The sequence below is a fragment of the Neofelis nebulosa genome, chromosome 7 (genome assembly GCF_028018385.1).
Source record: "Neofelis nebulosa isolate mNeoNeb1 chromosome 7, mNeoNeb1.pri, whole genome shotgun sequence".
In the NCBI taxonomy this organism is placed as follows: domain Eukaryota; kingdom Metazoa; phylum Chordata; class Mammalia; order Carnivora; family Felidae; genus Neofelis; species Neofelis nebulosa.
Window position 1 is genome coordinate 40126678 of NC_080788.1, and position 21868 is coordinate 40148545.

The 21868-nt window shown below is 37.5% G+C and overlaps 1 protein-coding gene across 10 annotated transcripts in view; it reads left to right on the forward strand.

The window, feature by feature from the left end:
• The window catches only part of DENND4A (DENN domain containing 4A), a 144769-nt gene that overhangs the window by 60193 nt on the left and 62708 nt on the right, over positions 1–21868 (forward strand). For all 10 annotated transcript variants that reach the window (XM_058737326.1, XM_058737325.1, XM_058737328.1 and 7 more), the window contains exons 12-14: positions 3902–4002; positions 9474–9692; positions 11332–11477. In XM_058737326.1, coding sequence (XP_058593309.1) covers positions 3902–4002; positions 9474–9692; positions 11332–11477 — 466 coding nt within the window. The remainder of the gene's footprint in view (positions 1–3901; positions 4003–9473; positions 9693–11331; positions 11478–21868) is intronic.

Below are 21868 nucleotides of genomic sequence, written 5' to 3' on the forward strand. Positions count from 1 at the left end.
AACTTAGTAGTATATGTATGTAATTGTATATTTTATGAATGCGAATTAGAATTCTTTTGAGCTGTATTGTTTTTGTTTTGGGGTTATACCATCTTTGAATCAACCCATTCTGTTCTCCAATGGAATAGATTTAGGGTATTAGAGAGCTTGTACTGTAAACAAATTATACCTTTAAGCTCAGATCTTTAAATATTTAAGAAACATTATAATCTTATGTAGAAATTTAGCAGAAGGGAAATGGAGGTTAGAAACAGAAAAATTTAGGGGCGCCTGGGTGGCTCAGTCATTTGAGTGTCTGACTTTGGCTCAGGTCATGATCTCACATTTTTGTGAGTTCAAGCCCTGCAGTGGGCTCACTGATGTCAGTGCAGAGCCCACTTAGGATCCTCTGTCCCCCTTCCTTTCTGTCCCTCCCCCGCTAGCACTCTCTATCTCAAAAATAAATAACCATTAAAAAAACAAAACAAAAATTTATTTACCATTTTCCAGATGAGTACAGGTGAAATCACAAATTGAATTGGAATACTATACCAAGGTATAGTATTGGTATTCCAATATCCAAGGTATATCCAAGGTATATATCCAAGGTATAATTGGTATTCCAATTGGAATACTATACCTTGGTATAGTATTCAAATTCTGTTTCTAGTCTTGTGTAATACTATTAGTATACTAGTACTTCAAAAAAAATTAAACAACTTTTAAGTTATAAATGATTTTATCACCTTTATACTTTTAGAATATAAGGGTTTTATAAGTTTTCCTCTCTTTTTATTGGAATAATATTTAAGTTGTAGCTACTGGAGCTATCTTTTCATAGTTTTTTTATAATTCAGTTGTTCGCTCATATCCCTTATTTTCAGTTGAATCATACTTATGCTATTCAGGGAAAAGGAAATTGGTGCACTGAACACACTGCATTCACAGGACATATTTAAAATAACTACAAGTTAGTCTGTTAGTAAAGCCCAAAAGCTAGTACACCTTTTACAACTTAAATATGTATATGTGCAATAGGTTCTTCTCCATTTTTACTAAGCGTGTTTCATATTAAAGCGTTTTGATTGAATTCTCTAACCTTACATTAATTCTAGTCTTGTCACGTATGTCAAATCCTCAAGTGCCTAAACCATTAGAAAAGATGGTGTTCTATTAAATAGATAATATAAAAATAATATAAAATGATAATATATTACAGCAAAAAAATACTTCTTTTAAGGTTTACATTCAAGAGAGAGAGAATGCCTGTGCGCAAGTATACAGGGGAAGAGCAGAGAGACAGCAGGACAGAGGATCCCAAGCAGGCTCTGCGCTGACAGCAGAGAGCGCAATGCAGGGCTCCAACTCACAAACCGTGAGATCATGACCTGAGCTGAAGTCGAACGCCTAACCTACTGAGCCAGCCAGGCACCCTGAATACTTTTCTATTATAAAGTATATACACTGTCAAAAAGCTTTTTTTCAGAGAATGCCTAACCAAGTAAATATGGGATGTACTTTGTGCATAAAAGCCATTTTATACATGGGATTGATAGAGTCTAATATTCTTTATCAGGAACATTTCACTCATTACCAGGAATATTTAATTCTTTAGATACTAAAGTATTATCTTTTTTTTGGCCAGTTGTTGATGTTACATGACATAATTTTTTTTAATTTATTTTTTTTATTTTTAGGGAGAGCATGAGGAGGGTAGGGGAAGAGGGAGAGGGAGATGGAGAATCCCAGGCAGGTTCTGCACTGTCAGTGCACTGTCAGTGCACTACAGTGTATAGCCCTGTATAGGGTTCGAACTCATGAATCATGAGGTCATGACCTGAGCCAAAACCAAGAGTCGGACGCTTAACCAACTGGGCCACCCAGGCAACCCCAATGACATAGTATTTTTAAAAATTGAAATTCAGGGTAGTGAATTGGTATATACTGTATTTATTATGGTAATAAATTACATTTTCCCTCTTTTTATACTTTCCTTCCGGTTTGTTAAAATAATTTTTTTTATTTTGTCTTTTTCTTTTGATCGCTAGTGAGTTAAAGAATCAAAGAAAACATGAGTTGTTGGCACTCATTAGTAGTATTCCTTCTTGATATTATCACCCTTCCAAATGTATGGAAGGACTAAGCTAGTGAACTAACAGCTTTCTAGTTTCCTTTATCCAGAATTTCTGGATTTTATTTTTAAGTAATCACCACATCCAACATGGGGCTCGAACTCACAACCCCAAGAGTAAGAGTGACACACTCTACCGAGCCAGCCAGTCACCCCCAAAGCTTAGATTTTTAAGTAATTTATCAGAAGGGGCACATAGCATCTACTGCCCGCTAGATTTTGGAACCATCACCATCCAGGTTTAAAACTAATTCCTCTGCCACCGATTATCGGTTATTTTGGGAATCACCATGAGTAAAAACATGAGTAAATAACAGTAATTAGGTGTTAATGAATGGACACCAAGATTCTGTTCATCTATCTTCAGCACCCTTTTTTGATAGGTACTGGAAATAAAAGGGCAACTTGGTGTACTTCTTTCTCTTAAGTACACTTCTTTCTCTGAAGTTGCTCATAATTTAGTTTTATAAGGCCAGCATGCACACAGTGAATGATAAAGTACAGTGGGAGTGCTGTGTTGCAAAGTTTTATCCAGAAAATAATGTAAAAAGTGTTCTACATTGTCTTCTCACTGTAATGCAGGATTCTGTGCTCCCGGCCACATTATAAAATAAAACCTTCGCAGTGGGACATCTGCAGGTGGCCCTGTTCCATCTATCTGTATTTTTATCCTCATTTGTGGAAAGATAGGGTAGATTCCAAGACAGTGGTTCTTTTTAGCCTAAGCTTTCCCATCCACTCCTTTTTCTTTGTTTGGTTTCCAAGGTGATGATTTTGCCCTTTTTGTTCTGTGGGAGGTACAGGGAACAGAAAAATAAATTCAACTTCCACTACACACGTGTGCTGTGTTGTTTTTGGTGGTTAGTACATGAGTGATTCACTTTTCTTCTCCTTTTTCTCTACATTTTTCAAGTTTTCTAAAAATATATATATATATGGCTTCTGAAGTACAAAGAAAGATTTAATAAGTAAAGAATGGAATCAAAAAAGCTATAGTGAAGTCCAAAAGGTTTATGGTGTTTTATCACCATGCTCTTTTCTTACTGCACGTGTGGTTGGAAGAACAACTGTGTCCTAATAATTTTAATAAAAGAGATTATAGGAGTTTGTTGTAGAAACAAAGTTAGCACTTTCAAGCAGATATCCTCTTTTATAGTTATAAAAGTACTTTGGAGTATTATCCTTTGCTCAAATAATTTAATATCATGGATTAGTTATTTTCTGAAAGAAACGAAAGCAAATTTTACTTCCACTTTTAGGAAACTAAGAAACTAAATACTTAAATATACCGCAGTATTTTGATAAGCTTTCTGGATCCTCAGTTCATTTTGTCTTTACAAGTGCAAGTTTTCCACAGTGCTTGTTCTTAGAGTCAGAGTCTATAAGAAAAAAACCTCCTGTTGCTAGGATTTTCTCAGTATTGAGGTGTCTAAACACTCTTAAATGGGGTTTGAGAGTAATGACCACCATATTAAGTTTGTAGTGATTAGCATGATTCCACTGCAAGTCGAATTTACCCAGTACCAACATAATTATAATTTTTTGCGCTATATTTGTATAAGGTTCTACTCTTGTGTAAGTTAATTTTTAAATATTCTGCATCCCAGTTTATCCTTGTAGTATTTTTCTCTTATTAAAATATTTTATTTTTGTATATATGTACATACATTTTGTACGTATGTATTTTATTTTTTATTCAATATATGTTTTCTTTTACCTTTTATATATATATAGCAAAAAAAAAAAAAAAAAACATCTAACAAATACATTGTTGTTGTCATTTAATCTCAGAACTGGTGACAAGAAAAATGTAGCCTGGAAGATACTTCCAAAGAAACCATGTAAAAATCTGATGAACACACTGAATAATTTGCACCAGCAGCTGGCAAAATGTAAGTGTATAACTTAATTAAAGGAAGTAATTTAATCTGAGAAAGGACTCCAGTTACTTTGCCTTGCTAGTGAAAGGATACTGTTTATTTTATCTAAGGGAAATGTTTTTATAATCTTAAGGGAAAATGAACATTAAAGCAAACTTTGTTAGAAGCTGAATAGATTTATAAAATTTATTATATTTTATTTTATATCTGCTACATGTTCATAGAGCCATTTTAGAATAGTAAAATTGAAAAAGAGGTTGAGGTAATTGTTTTCCTTACTTTTACCATTACTGAAATACCATGGAAAAAATAAGGGTTTCCTTCCCTGATGAACATGGATACAAAAATCCTCAACAAGATATTAGCCAACCAGATCCAACAATACATTAAAAAAATTATTCACCACGACCAAGTGAGATTTATACCTGGGATGCAGGGCTGGTTCAGTATCCGCAAAACAATCAATGTGATTCATCACATCAGTAAAAGAAAGGACAAGAACCACATGATCCTCTCAATAGATACAGAGAAAGCATTTGACAAAATAGAGCATCCTTTCTTAATAAAAACCATTAAGAAATTAGGGATAGAAGGATCATACCTCAAGATCATAAAAGCCATATATGAAAGACCCAATGCTAATATCATCCTCAATGGGGAAAACAGAGCTTTCCCGCTAGGATCAGAAACAAGACAGGGGCGCCTGGGTGGCGCAGTCGGTTAAGCGTCCGACTTCAGCCAGGTCACGATCTCGCGGTCCGTGAGTTCGAGCCCCGCGTCAGGCTCTGGGCTGATGGCTCGGAGCCTGTTTCCGATTCTGTGTCTCCCTCTCTCTCTGCCCCTCCCCCGTTCATGCTCTGTCTCTCTCTGTCCCAAAAAAAAAAAAAAAAAAAAAAAAAAAAAAAAAAAAAAAAAAACGTTGAAAAAAAAAAAAAAAGAAACAAGACAGGGATGTCCACTCTCACCACTGTTACTCAACATAGTATTGGAAGTCTTAGCCTTAGCAATCAGACAACACAAAGAAATAAAAGGCAGCCAAATCGGCCAGGAGGAGGTCAAACTTTCACTATTCACAGATGACATGATGCTCTATATGGAACCCCAAAAGATTCCACCAAAAAAAACCTGCTAGGACTGATCCATGAATTCAGCAAAGTTGCAGGATATAAAATCAATGCACAGAAATCAGTTGCATTCCTATACACCAACAATGAAGCAATAGAAAGAGAAATCAAGGAATCAGTCCCATTTACAACCACACCAAAAACCATAAAATATCTAGGAATAAATCTAACCAAAGAGGTGAAAAATCTACACTGAAATCTACACTGAAAACTATAGAAAGCTTATGAAAGAAATTGAAAAAGACACACAAAAAAAATGGAAAAATACTCCATGCTCCTGGATAGGAAGAACAAATATTGTTAAAGTGCCAATACTACCCAAAGCAATCAACATAGTCAATGCAATCCCTATCAAAACAACACCAGCATTCTTCACAGAGCTAGAACAAACAGTCCTAAAATATGTATGGAACCAGAAAAGACCCTGAATAGCCAAAGCAATCTTGAAAAAGAAAACCAAAGCAGGAAGCGTCACCGTCACGGACTTCAAGCTGTATTACAAAGCTGTATTCGTCAAGACAGTATGGTACTGACACAAACAGACACTCAGATCAATGGAACAGAATAGAGAACCCAGAAATGGACCCACAAACATATGGCCAACTAATCTTTGACAAAGCAGGAAAGAATATCCAACAGAATAAAGACAGTCTCTTCAGCAAGTGGTGCTGGGAAAACTGAACAGCGACATGCAGAAGAATGAACCTGGACCACTTTCTTACACCATACACAAAACTAAACTCAAAATGGATGAAAGACCTAAACATAAGACAGGAAGCCATCAAAATCCTCCAGGAGAAAGCAGGCAAAAACCTCTTTGATCTTGGCCGCAGAAACTTCTTACTCAACACGTCTCCAGAGGCAAGGGAAACAAAAGAAAGATGAACTACTGGGACCTCATCAAAATAAAAAGCTTCTGCATAGCGAAGGAAACAATCAGCAAAACTAAAAGGCAACTGACAGAATGGGAGAAGATAGTTGCAAACAACATATCAGATAAAGGGTTAGTATCCAAAATCTATAAAGAACTTATCAAACTCAACACCCAAAAAACAAATAACCCAGTGAAGAAATGGGCAAAAGACATGAATAGACACTTCTCCAGAGAAGACATCCAGATGGCCAACCGGCACATGAAAAAATGCTCCACATCACTCATCATCAGGGAAATGCAAATCAAAACCACAAGGAGATACCGCCTCACACCTGTCAGAATGGCTAACATGAACAACTCAGGCAACAACAGATGTTGGCCAGGATGCAGAGAGAGAGGATCTCTTTTGCATTATTGGTGGGAATGCAAGCTGGTGCAGCCACTCTGGAAAACAGTATGGAGGTTCCTCAAAAAAACTAAAAATCGAACTAGCCTACAACCCACCAATTGCACTACTAGGCATTTATCCACGGGATACAGGTGTGCTGTTTCGGAGGAACACACACCCCCTAATGTTTATAGCAGCACTATCAACAATAGCCAAAGTATGGAAAGAGCCCAAATGTCCACTGATGGATGAATGGATAGAGAAGATGTGGTACATATATACAATGGAATATCATTCAGCAATCAAAAAGAATGAAATCTTACCATTTGCAACTATGTGGCTGGAACTAGAGGGTATTATGCTAAGTGAAATTAGTCAGAGAAAGACAAATATCATATGACTTCACTCATGTGAGGACTTTAAGAGACAAAACAGATGAACATAAGGGAAGGGAAGCAAAAATAATATAAAAACAGGGAGGGGGATGGACATAAGAGACTCTTAAACATGGAGAATAAACAGAGGGTTACTGGAGGGGTCGTGGGAGGGGGGATGGGCTAAATGGGTAAGGGGCATTAAGGAATCTACTCCTGAAATCATTGTTGGACTATATGCTAACTAACTTAGATGTAAATTAAATAAATGAATAATAATAATAATTAAAAAATAAGGGTTTCCTCTTGTATAACATTCTCTTCATACAAGAGTAGAAGTTTAATTTTGAAAATTTAAGACAGATGGTTTAAATTAGAAAGTGCTGATGATTTTAGTGGGGTGAGAGCTGGGTTTTAAGCTTTCACCTTCAGTGGATCTTTTTTAATTTTTTTTTTTTTCAACATTTTTTATTTATTTTTGGGACAGAGAGAGACAGAGCATGAACGGGGGAGGGGCAGAGAGAGAGGGAGACACAGAATCGGAAACAGGCTCCAGGCTCCGAGCCATCGGCCCAGAGCCTGACGCGGGGCTCGAACTCACGGACCGCGAGATCGTGACCTGGCTGAAGTCGGACGCTTAACCGACTGCGCCACCCAGGCGCCCCTCACCTTCAGTGGATCTTAATGCCGTCCTTACCTCAAATAATTTGAAAATAGAAGCCTACCAAATGCATTAGGAAATTAATCAAAATGAAAATTGATTGGGATATAGAATGTTTCAGGAAAAAGCTTATATAAGAATACCTTGACAGTGATCCAGAATTACGGATAAGAAGAATTAAACCTTCATATACTTAATCTCTTGGTATTTTAGAACAATGGCCCATTCAGGGTCCATGATTTAATACTTACTGTTTAAAAAATGGTCAGTAATGGTATAACAGTATTTGAGGTTCTCTTTTATGTATTAGGTGAAATACAGACAGCGGAAGGGGCCTATATCCTTGAGGGTTCAAAGTGACCATAGAGTTGGAAATAGACATGGAAGACAACAGTGTTTCCCAAGTAAACCTTACAACAAGCAGAGAATCTGGAAGTGGCTCATAAGTACTGGAATAGGAAAACGGTGACATGAAATAGAGCAGCATGTCATCTTAGGTGGCAAATAAATTATGTATAGAATTTTATTTAAGCTGACTAGTTAACTGCTTTCTAACAAGGCATACACTTCTTGTAAATAGCTGAGAAGTCTAGCAGCTTTTGTAGCAATATTTAAAATATTATTAAAATCTGTGAAATAGCCCGTCCAGCTGTATTGAAGGGCAGAACCTTAAAGCTGAAAATTATAAACTTTTAAGCAATACTGATAGTTGAGGACTGTGTAACACTTTATAGCTTCAGAACACTTCCACATATATTTTTTATCTTTACAACTCTGAAGATAAATTGAGGGAGGTTAAATAGCTTGTCAGAGATTATACAGTTAACCCGGATGAAGCTAGGATTAAAATCTAGATCTTCTGTATAAAGGCCCATGTTCTTTCTAGCACTGTTACTTTTTTCGACAATAAGAACTCCAGAAAAAACTTTGTAAGATGATTTATTTTTCCTCGTATTTTGAAAAGTTTTTAAATTTTGAAACAATCACAAACATGTTCCCTGATCTTTGAGAATAGATGCCCCATCACCTCCAAATGGAATATATTTCCTACCCAAAAATACATTCTCCTCCATCACTACATAACCATGAAAATCAGGAAATTACCAGTGAGCGTTTCTGCCATCTTTACCTGCAGACCAGATTCAAGTTTTATTATAATAATGTTCTTTCTAGCAAAATAATCCACTTCCAAATCAGATGTCTTTAGTTTCAAGTCTCTTTAGTCTCCTTTTCTGCAAACACTTCTTCGATTTCTCCTTTTTTTTTTTTTTTTGAGACTTTTGAAGATGGTATTTGCTATCATAGAATGGTCCATGATGTGGGTTTGTCTTGAGCGTCCACATGGTAAATACAGGTCATACATTTTTGGCAGGAATATCACAGAAATGACACTATGTTCCTTTCCTAGCATCCTTATCAGATCGTGAACTACTTTGATTTGTCCCATTATTGATGAAGGTGTTCACTTTGTACACTTGATTAAGGTGGCATCTAGCAGGCCTCTTTTACTTGAGTTTATTGTTTTACTACCTAATGGCTTTAGCGTTGAGTTGTTCAGGAAAAGGAAGAGCTGTTTTTCACATTTTAATCCATGTGTGTTTTTCCTGTCGGCACTTACATTTTTTTAAAAGGGGGGGAGGGTAGAACTAATGCATTTAACCCTGTTTCCTGTTGATATGGTTGCTATGATTTTCTCTTATTGGTTTATATATAGTTACTTCAGAACATGATTTTTTTTTATGGTAGTCAGACAAACAGGAATAATTTTGTATTTACTTTGGTTGAAACGAACTCAGCAGAGGCTAACAAATGATGTAGCAAGCTTTGCTGGGGTTTACATATTATGAAGTTATGTAAACAAAGAGTTAAGTAGCTTGAGCCCTTTTGAAAACAATAACTTATTTCTTTCAATTTTTTTGAAATATAATTAACATACAGGACTGTATAAACTTAAGGTGTACAGCGTGACTTGACATACATATGTAACAGATTTATATTGATACCATTATTAACATTGATTTCAATAGTTGGGAGAAAACCTTCACCCTGTATTTTTTCACAGTGCAGCAGAGACCAAGAGACGATGGACTAATGGACTTAGCAATGAATGACTATGATTTTAATTCTGGAAAGAGGTTGCACATGATAGATTTGGAAATCCAAGAGGCATTTTTGTGTTTCATGGCCTCTATTTTAAAAGGCTATAGATCATACTTAAGACCAATAACACAAGCCCCATCTGAGACAGCCACAGATGCGTCCTCTCTTTTTGCCTTGCAAGGTGAGTGAGTGTACAGTTTTACAGCTTTCGTATCACTGGGTTTAACCTTATGATGATACAGTTTTTCTGTGTTAGTAGCTCATGTTTATCAAAATACGTAGCTATTTTTGAAGTATGTGAATCTACCAATTTTGTTGGTAATCCATTTCCACACAGCTAGTTATTTCTCAGACAGATTAGAAATAATCCCATTAACAAAATATGTCGAAGAAACTATTTGAAAAGCACAGAGCTTTGTAACCATGTACTGCTTCACTCTTTTGTGCCACAGATGTGTTAGGATATTGACAGTTTTAGTTTTCAGAGCAGCTGGGCAATGTTGAACACTCAGAGGAGCCTCTGGGATGGTCACCTCCAAGCATGCACAGCCTCATTCATTTTACTTCATTACGCTTTATAAATATTCCTTTTTTCTGTTTGTGCCCTGAAACAAAAGAAGTTGGAGAGCCCCCGAGTGCAATTTGTGTCAAAATACAGATATATTTTCTTTTGTAGTATATAACATTTGGAAGAGAAATTCATTTACTAAGCATATATTGAGTTCCTCTAAATGCTAGGTATATAGTGGCATGCAAAAGATACATGGTCATAAAAGAGAGAGAGAGAGAGAGAGAGAGAGAGACATGGTCACTTCTCCCAATGAGCTTATAGTCAAGAAGATAAGCAATTTGAAGGGCACCTGACTGGTTCAGTCAGAGGAGTATGTGACTCTTGATCTCAGGGTCAGGAGTTCAAGCCCCACATGAGGTTTAGAGATTACTTAAATAAATAAAACTTAAAAAAAAAAAAAAAGATAAGCAATTTGAAAATAGTATGAATGAGGGGCACCTGGGTGGCTCAGTCAGTTGAGCATCTGACTTCGGCTCAGGTCATGATCTCACTATTCACGAGTTCGAGCCCTGCTTGGGGCTCTGTGCTGACACCTCAGAGCCTGGAGCCCACTTCGGATTCTGTATCTCCCTCTCTCTCTGCTCCTCCCCAGCTTGTACTCTGTCTGTCTGTCTGTCTGTCTCTCTTTCTCTCTCTCAAAAATAATAAAAACAAACATTAAAAAAATAATATGAATGAACACTTTATTTCACAACTTCAGATCACAGAAAACCCTTCTGAGGAATTTATCTCTGAGCCATGATCTCAAGGATGAATACAAATTAGCCAGGCAAAAGAAAAGTAGAAAGTTTTAGACAGAGAGAACATTTGGAAATAGTTTGAATTTATGGGCCCAAAAGAAGGCCCAAGTGTGGTGTAACTGATCATAGTAAGCAGTGTGGAGCGCAAAATCAGGAAATAAACTTTTCCTCTGTTTCAGTAAGACACAGACGTAGTCAAACAGTAGAGAGGTTGTAACTGTTGCTCTTTAAAAATGCTTTCACATTTACAATTTTATATATAATCCACAAGGTAATGAGAGGACAACAGAGACAAGTCTGGGTGAAGATTTGAAAGATCTTGGTTCAAGTTCCTTTCCTATTGCTGTCTTTGTCAGGTCACTTCCCCAGGGGTCTTAGTTTCTTCTTCTGCAAAATGGTAGGTTGAGGAAGTACAGATGACATGGTTAATCAGGTTCCTTCTGGCTTAAAATTCTATGAATCTTTGAATGATCCTATATTTTGTGACATTATGAATTTATGTTGAACAGCTTTCTTAAGAAGCCGGGACCGATCACATCAAAAATTCTATAACATGATGACCAAAACACAAATGTTCATTCGCTTCATCGAGGAATGTTCTTTTGTCAGTGATAAAGATGCAAGCCTGGCATTTTTTGATGACTGTGTAGATAAAGTAAGTAAGAGTATGTCTACAGTGCCCTAACTTATTTTGTGTGATTGTTTTACGTTATGAGTTATAGTTTCTATTTAACTTTTATCGGCGCTTAACAGAATCTAGGTTCATTTCATTTCATCATTGACTCTTTATATTATTAAAGTTTTGTTTGGACTGCTAGATATTATAAACCACAAACTCTTAGGAGTACCTTGCAGGATTTTACTGAATCATGAGTTTTATTTTAGCAACCAGGTCTATAACTTTGCCTGCCCACTTACAGACTATGGGAGTTCTGTCCAAGTCTGTGGACCTCCAACTTGAGCATCTGTAGTTTTCACCTCTCCTTATTGTACATTGCCACATGCTGAGAGTAGGTATAGTGCATAATGAATATATCACTCGAATACTTCTACAATTTGGAAGTGAGTTTATAGCGTAAATTAAGTGAATTAATTCTATTTTAAATTCGTGTATGAAACCTTCTCTTCTCCTTCAGTCCTAATATCATAAGGTGGTTATCTATGCTGAACATAGAGGAGGTTGGGGAACAGTGATCTAGAGTGGGGTGTTGAAACCTGAATGGGGTGAGGAAGGAGGAACAGACTAGCCTTGGGTGTTGGAGCCCAAGCCAGGTGAAGACAGCATCTATGTAAGGGGTGACCTAGCATGGAGAATCAGAGGATGAGCAGGATAAAAAGAGTGCCCAGGCTGGGGGACAGACAGCTGCAGGGGGTCAGAATAAACAAGATGAGAAGAGTATCTGTGCCAAAACAGCATGGAGTATCAGAGGCTGAGCAAGGTGAGGAGAGTGTCCCTACAGGGTAGGGGCAGCAAATGAAGTATCAAAGTTTGATCTAGATGAGGAAGATGCCAGCTTGGTGGGGACAGAGGGTAGGTCTGGAAGTAGCTGTTGAGGCCAAATTAGGATGAAGAAGTCGTATGTGTGGAGAGGGGTGGTGGTGGAAATGGGAGAATGTAAAGAGGAGTGGATCAAATAAATATATTAAAGATAATGAAGTTACTCAGTGTCAGAGAAGGGACTTACAAATACAGAAAAGGAGAAAACCAGAATGAACCCTGTGTTATTAGAGTGGAATAAGAGGTTTGATATATCATTGGTTTTCAGTATGTATAGACAAATACAGAAATAAGTACAGATGTAAGTATGTATGTCTGTGTGTGTACATACATATATTCCCTAGCTCTGTACACCTAGAGAATCTGGAAGCAGCCATACCCCAATAGTGGTGAGTACACCTAATGAACAGAATTTGGCTTCTAACGCCCATTCTCCACTAAAAGGAATTAGGACTCCTTGGAGAATAATTGGGTCTAGGGCAAGGAAAGTACAGGACGAGCCCTGAAGTAGCTTGTGCTAGAACATAAGGAATTGCTCCAAGAAAAATGGAGATATGTTTTTTAAAACAACAACAACAACAACAACAACAACAACAACAACACACACACACACACAAAGGTAAGTCAGCTTGAAGGAACCCCCACTGGCTATATCTGAGACAATTTGAACATCAAATCTAAGTAACAGATTATAACCCATTGAATAAAATAGGAAACTGTGAGTTTACACAGGTACTGAGAGTCTGATGAGAAACAGGATTTTCGTTTCAAAGTACCTCTGCACAAAATACGTATTAATTACAAAATGGGCAAGAGGAATTTTATAGTGGAACAGAAAGCCTGGCAGACACCACTTTTATGTAGTCATCAAAGTGAACGTTACAAGTAGGGAAACAAATCAACATCATATGCCTATAATAGGCCACGGTGAGAATACAACATCAACTCTGTGATATTTCTGCCAAGGATGCATGACCTATAGAATCTCAAGGACGTTTGAGACAAACTCAAATTAAGTGACATCCCTCAAAATACCTCTTCTGTAATCCACAAATTTTCAGGGTTAAGAAAATAAAGGAAAAATTAAGAAACTGTTCAAAAGTGAAGGAAACTATAGAGACTTGACAAGCAAATACAAGGCTCATCATTCAGAACTGGATGCTCTTGGCATACCATCATTAATATAATCAGTAAAGCTCGGATGTAGTTTGAGGATTAGACAGAGGTAGTAGTATAACATGTTGGTTTCCACAATTTGTTGTATTATGGTTAGATAGAAGACTGTCATTGTTTGTAGGAAGTACACACTAAAGTATTGAAGGGTGTTGGGTCATCAGGCCAGCAATTTACTCTCAGACGATGAAACGGAAAACATTATATGCACTTGAAAGTTATTGTACTTGAAACTCCTGTAAATTTGTGAGTATATATGCATACAGTGTTCATGATTTTATGCCCATGACCATAGAAAAAAGGAGGAAAGCAAAGTTTTGTCATGTATTTAGTCAACAAGTTATACTTGTAAGGTTTTTTAAAGAGGTCCATCACGTTCAAATTTATGTGACTTAAAGAAAATGTGATTGATTGATTGATTATTTTTTAAATATAATTTATTGTCAAGTTAGCTAACATACAGTGAATACAGTGTGCTCTTGGCTTCAGGACTAGATTCCCATGATTCATTGCTTACCTACAGCAATCAGTGCTCATCCCAACAAGTGCCCTCCTCAATGCCTATCACCCATTCCAGCCCCCCCCTCACCCCGATTGACCCTCACTTTGTTTTCTGTATTTGTCTCTTATGGTTTGCCTACTTCTCTGTTTGAAACTATTTTTTCCCTTTCCCTTCCCCCATGGTCTTCTGTTAAGTTTCTCAAATTTTACATATGAGTGAAAACATGTAATATTTGTCTTCTCTGACTGACTTATTTCACTTAGCATAATACCCTCCAGTTCCATCCACATTGTTGCAAATGGCAAGTTTTCATTCTTTCTCATTGCCAAGTAGTATACCATTGTATGTATATACCATATCTTCTTTATCCATTCATCAGTTGATGGACATTTGGGCTCTTTCCATAATTTGGCTATTGTTGAAAACGCTGCTGTAAACATTGGGGTACATATGCCCCTGTGAATCAGCACTCCTTTATCCTTTGGATAAATTCCTAGTAGTGCTATTGCTGGGTCATAGGGTAATTCTATTTTTAATTTTTTGAGGAACCCCTCCACACTGTTTTCCAAAGTGGCTGCACCAGTTTGCATTCCCACCAACAAGTGAAAGAGGGTTCCTGTTTCCCCACATCCTCACTAACATCTGTTGTTTCCTGAGTTCTTAATTTTAGCCACTCTGACCGGCATGAGGTGGTATCTCCTTGTGGTTTTGATTTGTATTTCCCTGATGATGAGCAATGTCAGGCATCTTTTCATGTCTGTTGGCCATCTGGATGTCTTCTTTGAAAAGTTTCTATTCATGTCGTCTGCCCATTTCTTCACTGGATTATTTGTTTTTCGGGTGTCAAGTTTGGTAAGTTCTTTATAGATTTTGGGTACTAACCCTATTTTCTCCCATTCCGTCAGTTGCCTTTTAGTTTTGTTGATTGGTTCCTTCGCTGTGCAGAAGCTTTTTATCTTGATGAGGTCCCAATAGTTTATTTTTGCTTTTATTTCCCTTGCCTTTAGAGACATGTCGAGTAAGAAGTTGCTGGGCTGAAGTCAAAGAGGTTGTTGCCTGCTTTCTCTTTTAGGTCTTTGATGGTTTCCTGTCTCACATTTAGGTCTTTCATCCACTTTGAGTTTATTTTTGTGTTATGGTGTAAGAGAATGTTGCTGTCCAGTTCTCTCAGCACCATCTGCTAAAGAGACTGTCTTTTTTCCATTGGATACTCTTTCCTGCTTTGTTAAAGATTGGTCATACGTTTATGGTTCCATTTCTGGGTTTCCTATTCTATTCCATTGGTCTTTGTGTCTGTTTTTGTGCCAATACCCTATTGTCTTGATGATTACAGCTTTGTAGTACAGGCTAGAGTCTGGGATTGTAATGCCTCCAGCTTTGGTTTTCTTTTTCAACGTTACTTTGGCTATTTGGGGTCTTTTCTGGTTCCATACAAATTTTAGGATTGTGAAAATCAGTGATTTTTGAGGGGAGGGAGCACAACAGCCAAAATACAACTCATCCTCACATTCAGAAATTGCCTCAGTTCTTTTTGTTTTTTAATTTTTTTTTTAATGTTTATTTTTGAGAGAGAGAGAGAGTGTGTGTGAGCGGGTGAGGGGCAGAGAGAGAGAGACAGAGACACAGAATCCGAAGCAGGATCCAGGATCTGAGCTGTCAGCACAGACCCCTACGCAGAGCTCGAACCCACGAACCATGAGATAATGACCTGAGCTGAAGTTGGATGCTTAACTGATTGAGCCACACAGGCGCCCCAGAAATTGTCTCATTTCTGAGTTTGACATGAAAATGTCCTTTACTAATTGTTAAATAAGTACCAAATATGTCTTATAAAAATGAGAAATTATTCTGACTATGCCAGATGTAATAGGAAAAACACTGCATTGGGAATCAGGACAACTGAGTTCCAGCTCTTATACTTGTAACTTTTGTTGAGTCATCTAGTCTTTCTGTGTTGTTTTCTTATCTATGTTTAAAATATATTGTGAGTAGAGATCATTGTGCACATCTCACAGTGTTCAGAGTAGTGTAGTATGAACCGAAAAGTAGAAAACATTATGACTCTATTTATATTTTGCTGATTTTTATTTGAGTTTATAGATTGGTAGTTTATTCACCATCTTAATCAAATCTGTAAGTTTGCCTTAGTTGGTGCTTAATAGAAAGAATAAATAAATAGAAAGGTCTGTGGTAAATAGAAAGGTGTGCTTTAAAACATATTTTCTTTAAGTCCCTTTTTATAGGAATAATTGTGTTGGTTTCGTAGGTAAAAATGATATTTCTGGGGGCACCTGGCTGTCTCAGTGGGTAGAGTATGCAACTCTTGATCTCAGGGTCGTGAGTTCAAGCCCCACATTGGGCTTGGAGTCTGCTTTTTTAAAAAAGTGGGGTTTCTGACTAGCATTATGCGCTTCGAATGTTTTTCCCCTGTGATGCTGGACTTCCACTGGTCATCTTTATGTGCAATTCAGCTTGCTTTGTGAACTGTGGCATACATTTGTATAACAGTTTTTTCCTGTGCCAAACTAACTGAATCATAAGGGACTAAACTCACGATCAGAGATTGGCTAATAGCATACTTTAGCCAATACATTGATTAATCCACATGGGAACACTGAATTTGTTGTAGGAATCCAATTAACTATGCAGAGGACAGAAATCTTGTGTTGTTCCCTTTTATTTTTACTCATTTTGTGCATTTGTTTGTATTTCAACTAAGAACTCATACAGTAGTGTCCGTATCACATGGTTTTTAAAATAGTCATTAACATTGTAAGACACATAACACTTTTCCTAGGTACCTAGGGCATCGTGTTCTGAGGAGGATATTTTATTACTGATAATTACTACATTATATTGTCTAGGAATTTCTGAAAGTAGGACACCTGCTATTTACTTGATAAGAGTCCGTGCAGGACATGGTTAGAATAATTGCACAAAGAATATACGTTCTGTTGAGAAAAGCCAATCCCATTAAATGTGTGACCATTGTTTCTAGGCAGATTATTTTCCTGCAATGCTATTTACCTATTCAAACTCTAGATCCAACAAAAGATCCAATGGAATCACGTTATAATTAAATATTTTAATGACTAAGAAAATTAACACCGAAAATTAACTCATTAAAACATAGTTACTTGTATTTGCTTTATTATATAATTCAAAGGAAGTTTTTTATTAGAGAAAATAACAAAATGTCACAAGATTCAAAATATACCTTAATAACCTTCATATACACTTAGAGGTTCATTGTATTTCTAGTATCATTAAGTAGAACTCTCTGAAATAGTAAATATGCAGTACTGTTGCTACCTTTCATATTTTAGTACCACAATTTAAGTATACTCAGCACAGCAAGTTAGTACTTGCTTTTAATCTGCAAATGTTTTCTGAATATCAGTAATACCTGAGATTTTTATAATGTTTGTTTATTTTGAAAGAGAGAGAGCATGTGTGCGAACAGGAGAGGGACAGAGAGAGAGAGAGAGAGAGAGAGAGAGAGAGAGAGAGAGAGAGAGAGAGAGAATCCTAAGCAGGCTACACATTCAGTGGGAAGAACCTGATGTGGAGCTTGAATCCACAAACCGAGAGATCATGACCTGAGCCAAAATCAAGAGTTGGATGCCCAACTGACTGAGCCACCCAGGCTCCCCTGAATATCAATAATAACTTAAAAAAATAATCATTTATGTTGGGGTTCTTATTTGGGTGACTTTTTTTTTTCAAAATGTATTTATTAATTTTGATAGAGAAAAAGCGTGCCAGTGTGTGCATGGAAGGGGGGCAGAGAGTGACGGGGGCGGGGGGGAGAGAGAGAGAGAGAGAGAGAGAGCAAGGATCCCAAGCAGGACTTGATCTCACAAACTGAGGATCATGACCTGAGCTGAAATCAAGAGATGCTTAACTGACTGAGCCACCCAGGTGCCCCTCTTAAGTTAATATTTTAAGTGAACAGGTCCTCTTACTTTTGGCAATTTAGCTATGGAAAATAATATTTACTTTTATATATTTATATATAAATATTTTATATCAGATATATATTATATATAAAATGTTTTTGTTATATTTATATAATAATATTATATTATTATATATATTATTATATTATTAATTATATATATGTATATATGGAGAGAGAGAGAGAGAGAGACTACCTAAGTCAATCTATGACTAAGAGTGAACAGGAATTAGACATATCTTTTGATCTTAGCATATTCAAACAGAAAACATTTCCCCAACTGTTTTTTGTTTTGTTTTGTTTTTTAATATTTATTCAGTTTTGAGAAACAGAAACAGAACACAAGCAGGGGAGGGACAGAGAGAGAGACACACACAGAATCCAAAGCAGACTCTGGGCCCTCAGCTGTCAGCACAGAGCCCGACACAAGGCTCGAATTCATGAACTTTGAGATCATGACCTGAGCCGAAGTGGGCTCAACCGACTGAGCCACCCAGGCGCCCCACATTTGCCCAACTTTACAAAGCTAGAGTGGGTAATGCTGAATAGGAATAAGAAAAACAATGTGTGAGAATTGTACGAGTTTCGTTTATGACTAATTTAGGAACCATGTGTTCTTCATATGATTATGTTTTGAATTCTTACAATCAGTTCCTATAGGATTGTGCTTAATTAAAGGCAGTTTGGGTTTTTTAAAAAAAATTTTTTTTTTCAACGTTTTTTATTTATTTTTGGGACAGAGAGAGACAGAGCATGAACGGGGGGAGGGGCAGAGAGAGGGGGAGACACAGAATCGGAAACAGGCTCCAGGCTCCGAGCCATCAGCCCAGAGCCCGACGCGGGGCTCGAACTCACAGACCGCAAGATCGTGACCTGGCTGAAGTCGTACGCTTAACCGACTGCGCCACCCAGGCGCCCCAGTTTGGGTTTTTTTTAATGTTTTATTTTATTTTAATTTTTAAATTTACATCCAAATTAGCATATAGTGCAACGATTTCAGGAGTAGATTCCTTAATGCCCCTTACCCATTTAGCCCATCCCCCCTCCCACAACCCTTCCAGTAACACTCTGTTTGTTCTCCATGTTTAAGAGTCTCTTATGTTTTGTCCCCCTCCCTGTTTTTATATTAGTTTTGCTTCACTTCCCTTATGTTCATCTGTTTTGTCTCTTAAAGTCCTCACATGAGTGAAGTCATATGGTATTTGTCTTTCTCTGACTAATTTCGCTTAGTACCATCCACGTAGTTCCATCCACCCTCTAGTTCCATCCACATAGTTGCAAATGGTAAGATTTCATTCTTTTTGATTGCTGAATGATATTCCATTGTATATATGTACCACATCTTCTTTATCCATTCATCCATCAGTGGACATTTGGGCTCTTTCCATACTTTGGCTATTGTTGATAGTGCTGCTATAAACATTAGGGGGTGTGTGTTCCTTCGAAACAGCACACCTGTATCCCATGGATAAATGCCTAGTACTGCAATTGGTGGGTCGTAGGGTAGTTCTATTTTTAGTTTTTTGAGGAACCTCCATACTGTTTTCCAGAGTGGCTGCACCAGCTTGCATTCCCACCAATAATGCAAAAGAGATCCTCTCCCTCTGCATCCTGGCCAACATCTGTTGTTGCCTGAGTTGTTAATGTTAGCCATTCTTTTTTTTTTTTATTTTAAAAAATTTTTTTTTAACGTTTATTCACTTTTGAGACAGAGAGAGAGAGAGAGAGAGACAGAGCATGAATGGGGGAAGGTCAGAGAGGGAGACACAGAATCTGAAACAGGCTCCAGGCTCTGAGCTGTCAGCACAGAGCCCGACGTGGGGCTCGAACCCACGGACCACAAGATCATGACCTGAGCCGAAGTCGGACGCCCAACCGACTGAGCCACCCAGGCGCCCCAATGTTAGCCATTCTGACAGGTGTAAGGCGGTATCTCCTTGTGGTTTTGATTTGCATTTCCCTGATGATGAGTGATGTGGAGCATTTTTTCATGTGCCAGTTGGCCATCTGGATGTCTTCTCTGGAGAAGTGTCTATTCATGTCTTTTGCCCATTTCTTCACTGGATTATTTGTTTTTTGCGTGTTGAGTTTGATAAGTTCTTTATAGATTTTGGATACAACCCTTTATCTGATATGTTGTTTGCAACTATCTTCTGCCATTCCATGGCTTGCCTTTTAGTTTTGCTGATTGTTTCCTTCGCTATGCAGAAGCTTTTTATTTTGATGAGGTCCCAGTAGTTCATCTTTCTTTTGTTTCCCTTGCCTCTGGAGACGTGTTGAGTAAGAAGTTTCTGCAGCCAAGATCAAAGAGGTTTTTGCCTGCTTTCTCCTGGAGGATTTTGATGGCTTCCTGTCTTATGTTTAGGTCTTTCATCCATTTTGAATTTAGTTTTGTGTATGGTGTAAGAAAGTGGTCCAGGTTCATTCTTCTGCATGTCGCTGTTCAGTTTTCCCAGCACCACTTGCTGAAGAGACTGTCTTTATTCTATTGGATATTCTTCCCTGCTTTGTCAAAGATTAGTTGGCCATATTTTTGTTTGTTTGTTTGTTTGTTGTTTGTTTGTTTGAGAAAGAGAGCATGCATGGGAGAGGGGCAGAGAGCGACAGGGACAGAGGATCACTGCCTACAGCAGCGAGCCCAATGCAGGGCTGGAACTCAGAAACCGTGAGAACATGAATTGAGCCAAAGTTGGATGCTCAATGAACTGAGCCACCCAAGTGCCCCACTAAGGGCAGTTTTGTGTAACAGATAGTCTGGTAAGATTTTTCTCAGTCTCCCAAGCATCTGTCTGCAGTGTTTTCTGAGCATATTAATGTGGAAAAAAATATGAAGAGAATATGAAAATTCTTTTAGTTTTATCCTGTCATGGGTGTTGGATTTCTTTTTCTCCTAATGGGCAGACATCACTGTGCTTTCCAAAAGACAGAAATGGCCAACTGATGCATGTAGGACGTATAGCATGGCTGTTTTTATAATGTTGAAATGAGATTTTACTGGTATATAAGTTAAGAGAAATATCTTTTCTCAAGGTACTGAATCTGTGGTGCAAAATTTTAATATTTTAGTAGACTTTATGATACTGAGAATTAGAGCAGTTGTGCTCATAAACAGGTTTTTTCTTTGTGAACAAAATGGCTGGGGAGTAGGAAGTAGGCACAGGTCTGGAGAAGAAGAAGCTGTTAAAAAATAAATAAATAAAAATTTAAAAACATATTGTGTCCATGGGGGGATCTGGGTGGCTTAATCAGTTAAGCGTCTGACTTCAGCTCAGGTCATGATCTCACAGTTCATGAGTTCAAGCCCCACGTCAGGCTCTGTGGTGATAGCTCAGAGCCTAGAGCCTGCTTCGGATTCTGTGTCTCCTTCTGTCTCTCTCTCTCTGCCCCTCTCCCTCCCTCCCTCCGTCCCTTCCTCCCTCTCTCTCTCTCTCAAAAATAAACATTTAAAAATTATTTTAAAAATAATAATAAAATAAAAACATATGATGTCCATAGACAAGCAGTTCTCTTGTAATGTTCCATCATGGAGACAGGAGTGGTTGCCAGCTTTCTTTCCAGTGACCTTAGGTATTTGTTTTTACCTTTTCATTCTGGTCCATCTCTTCTTTTTCATTATCAGTGGTGCCCTTGTAATTAGATTAACCACATATCATCTGCATAAAATATTTGTGGGTAGAGCTTCTCATTTGTTCTTGGGTTGCCCATGGACACCGTATCCTACTTAGGCATACCTATGATTTTGAGTTATAATTGACATATTCCTAATGTTTTTAAAATGTTGTTAGTTTGCTAATAAGGGCTCAGGTGCTCTATGATTTTATTAAAAGTTTAATTTTTAACACTTTTATTAAATGTTGAAGAAACAATGTGGGAAACAAAAGTGAGAAAAAAACTCTGTAAAGCCTGGTACCCTAA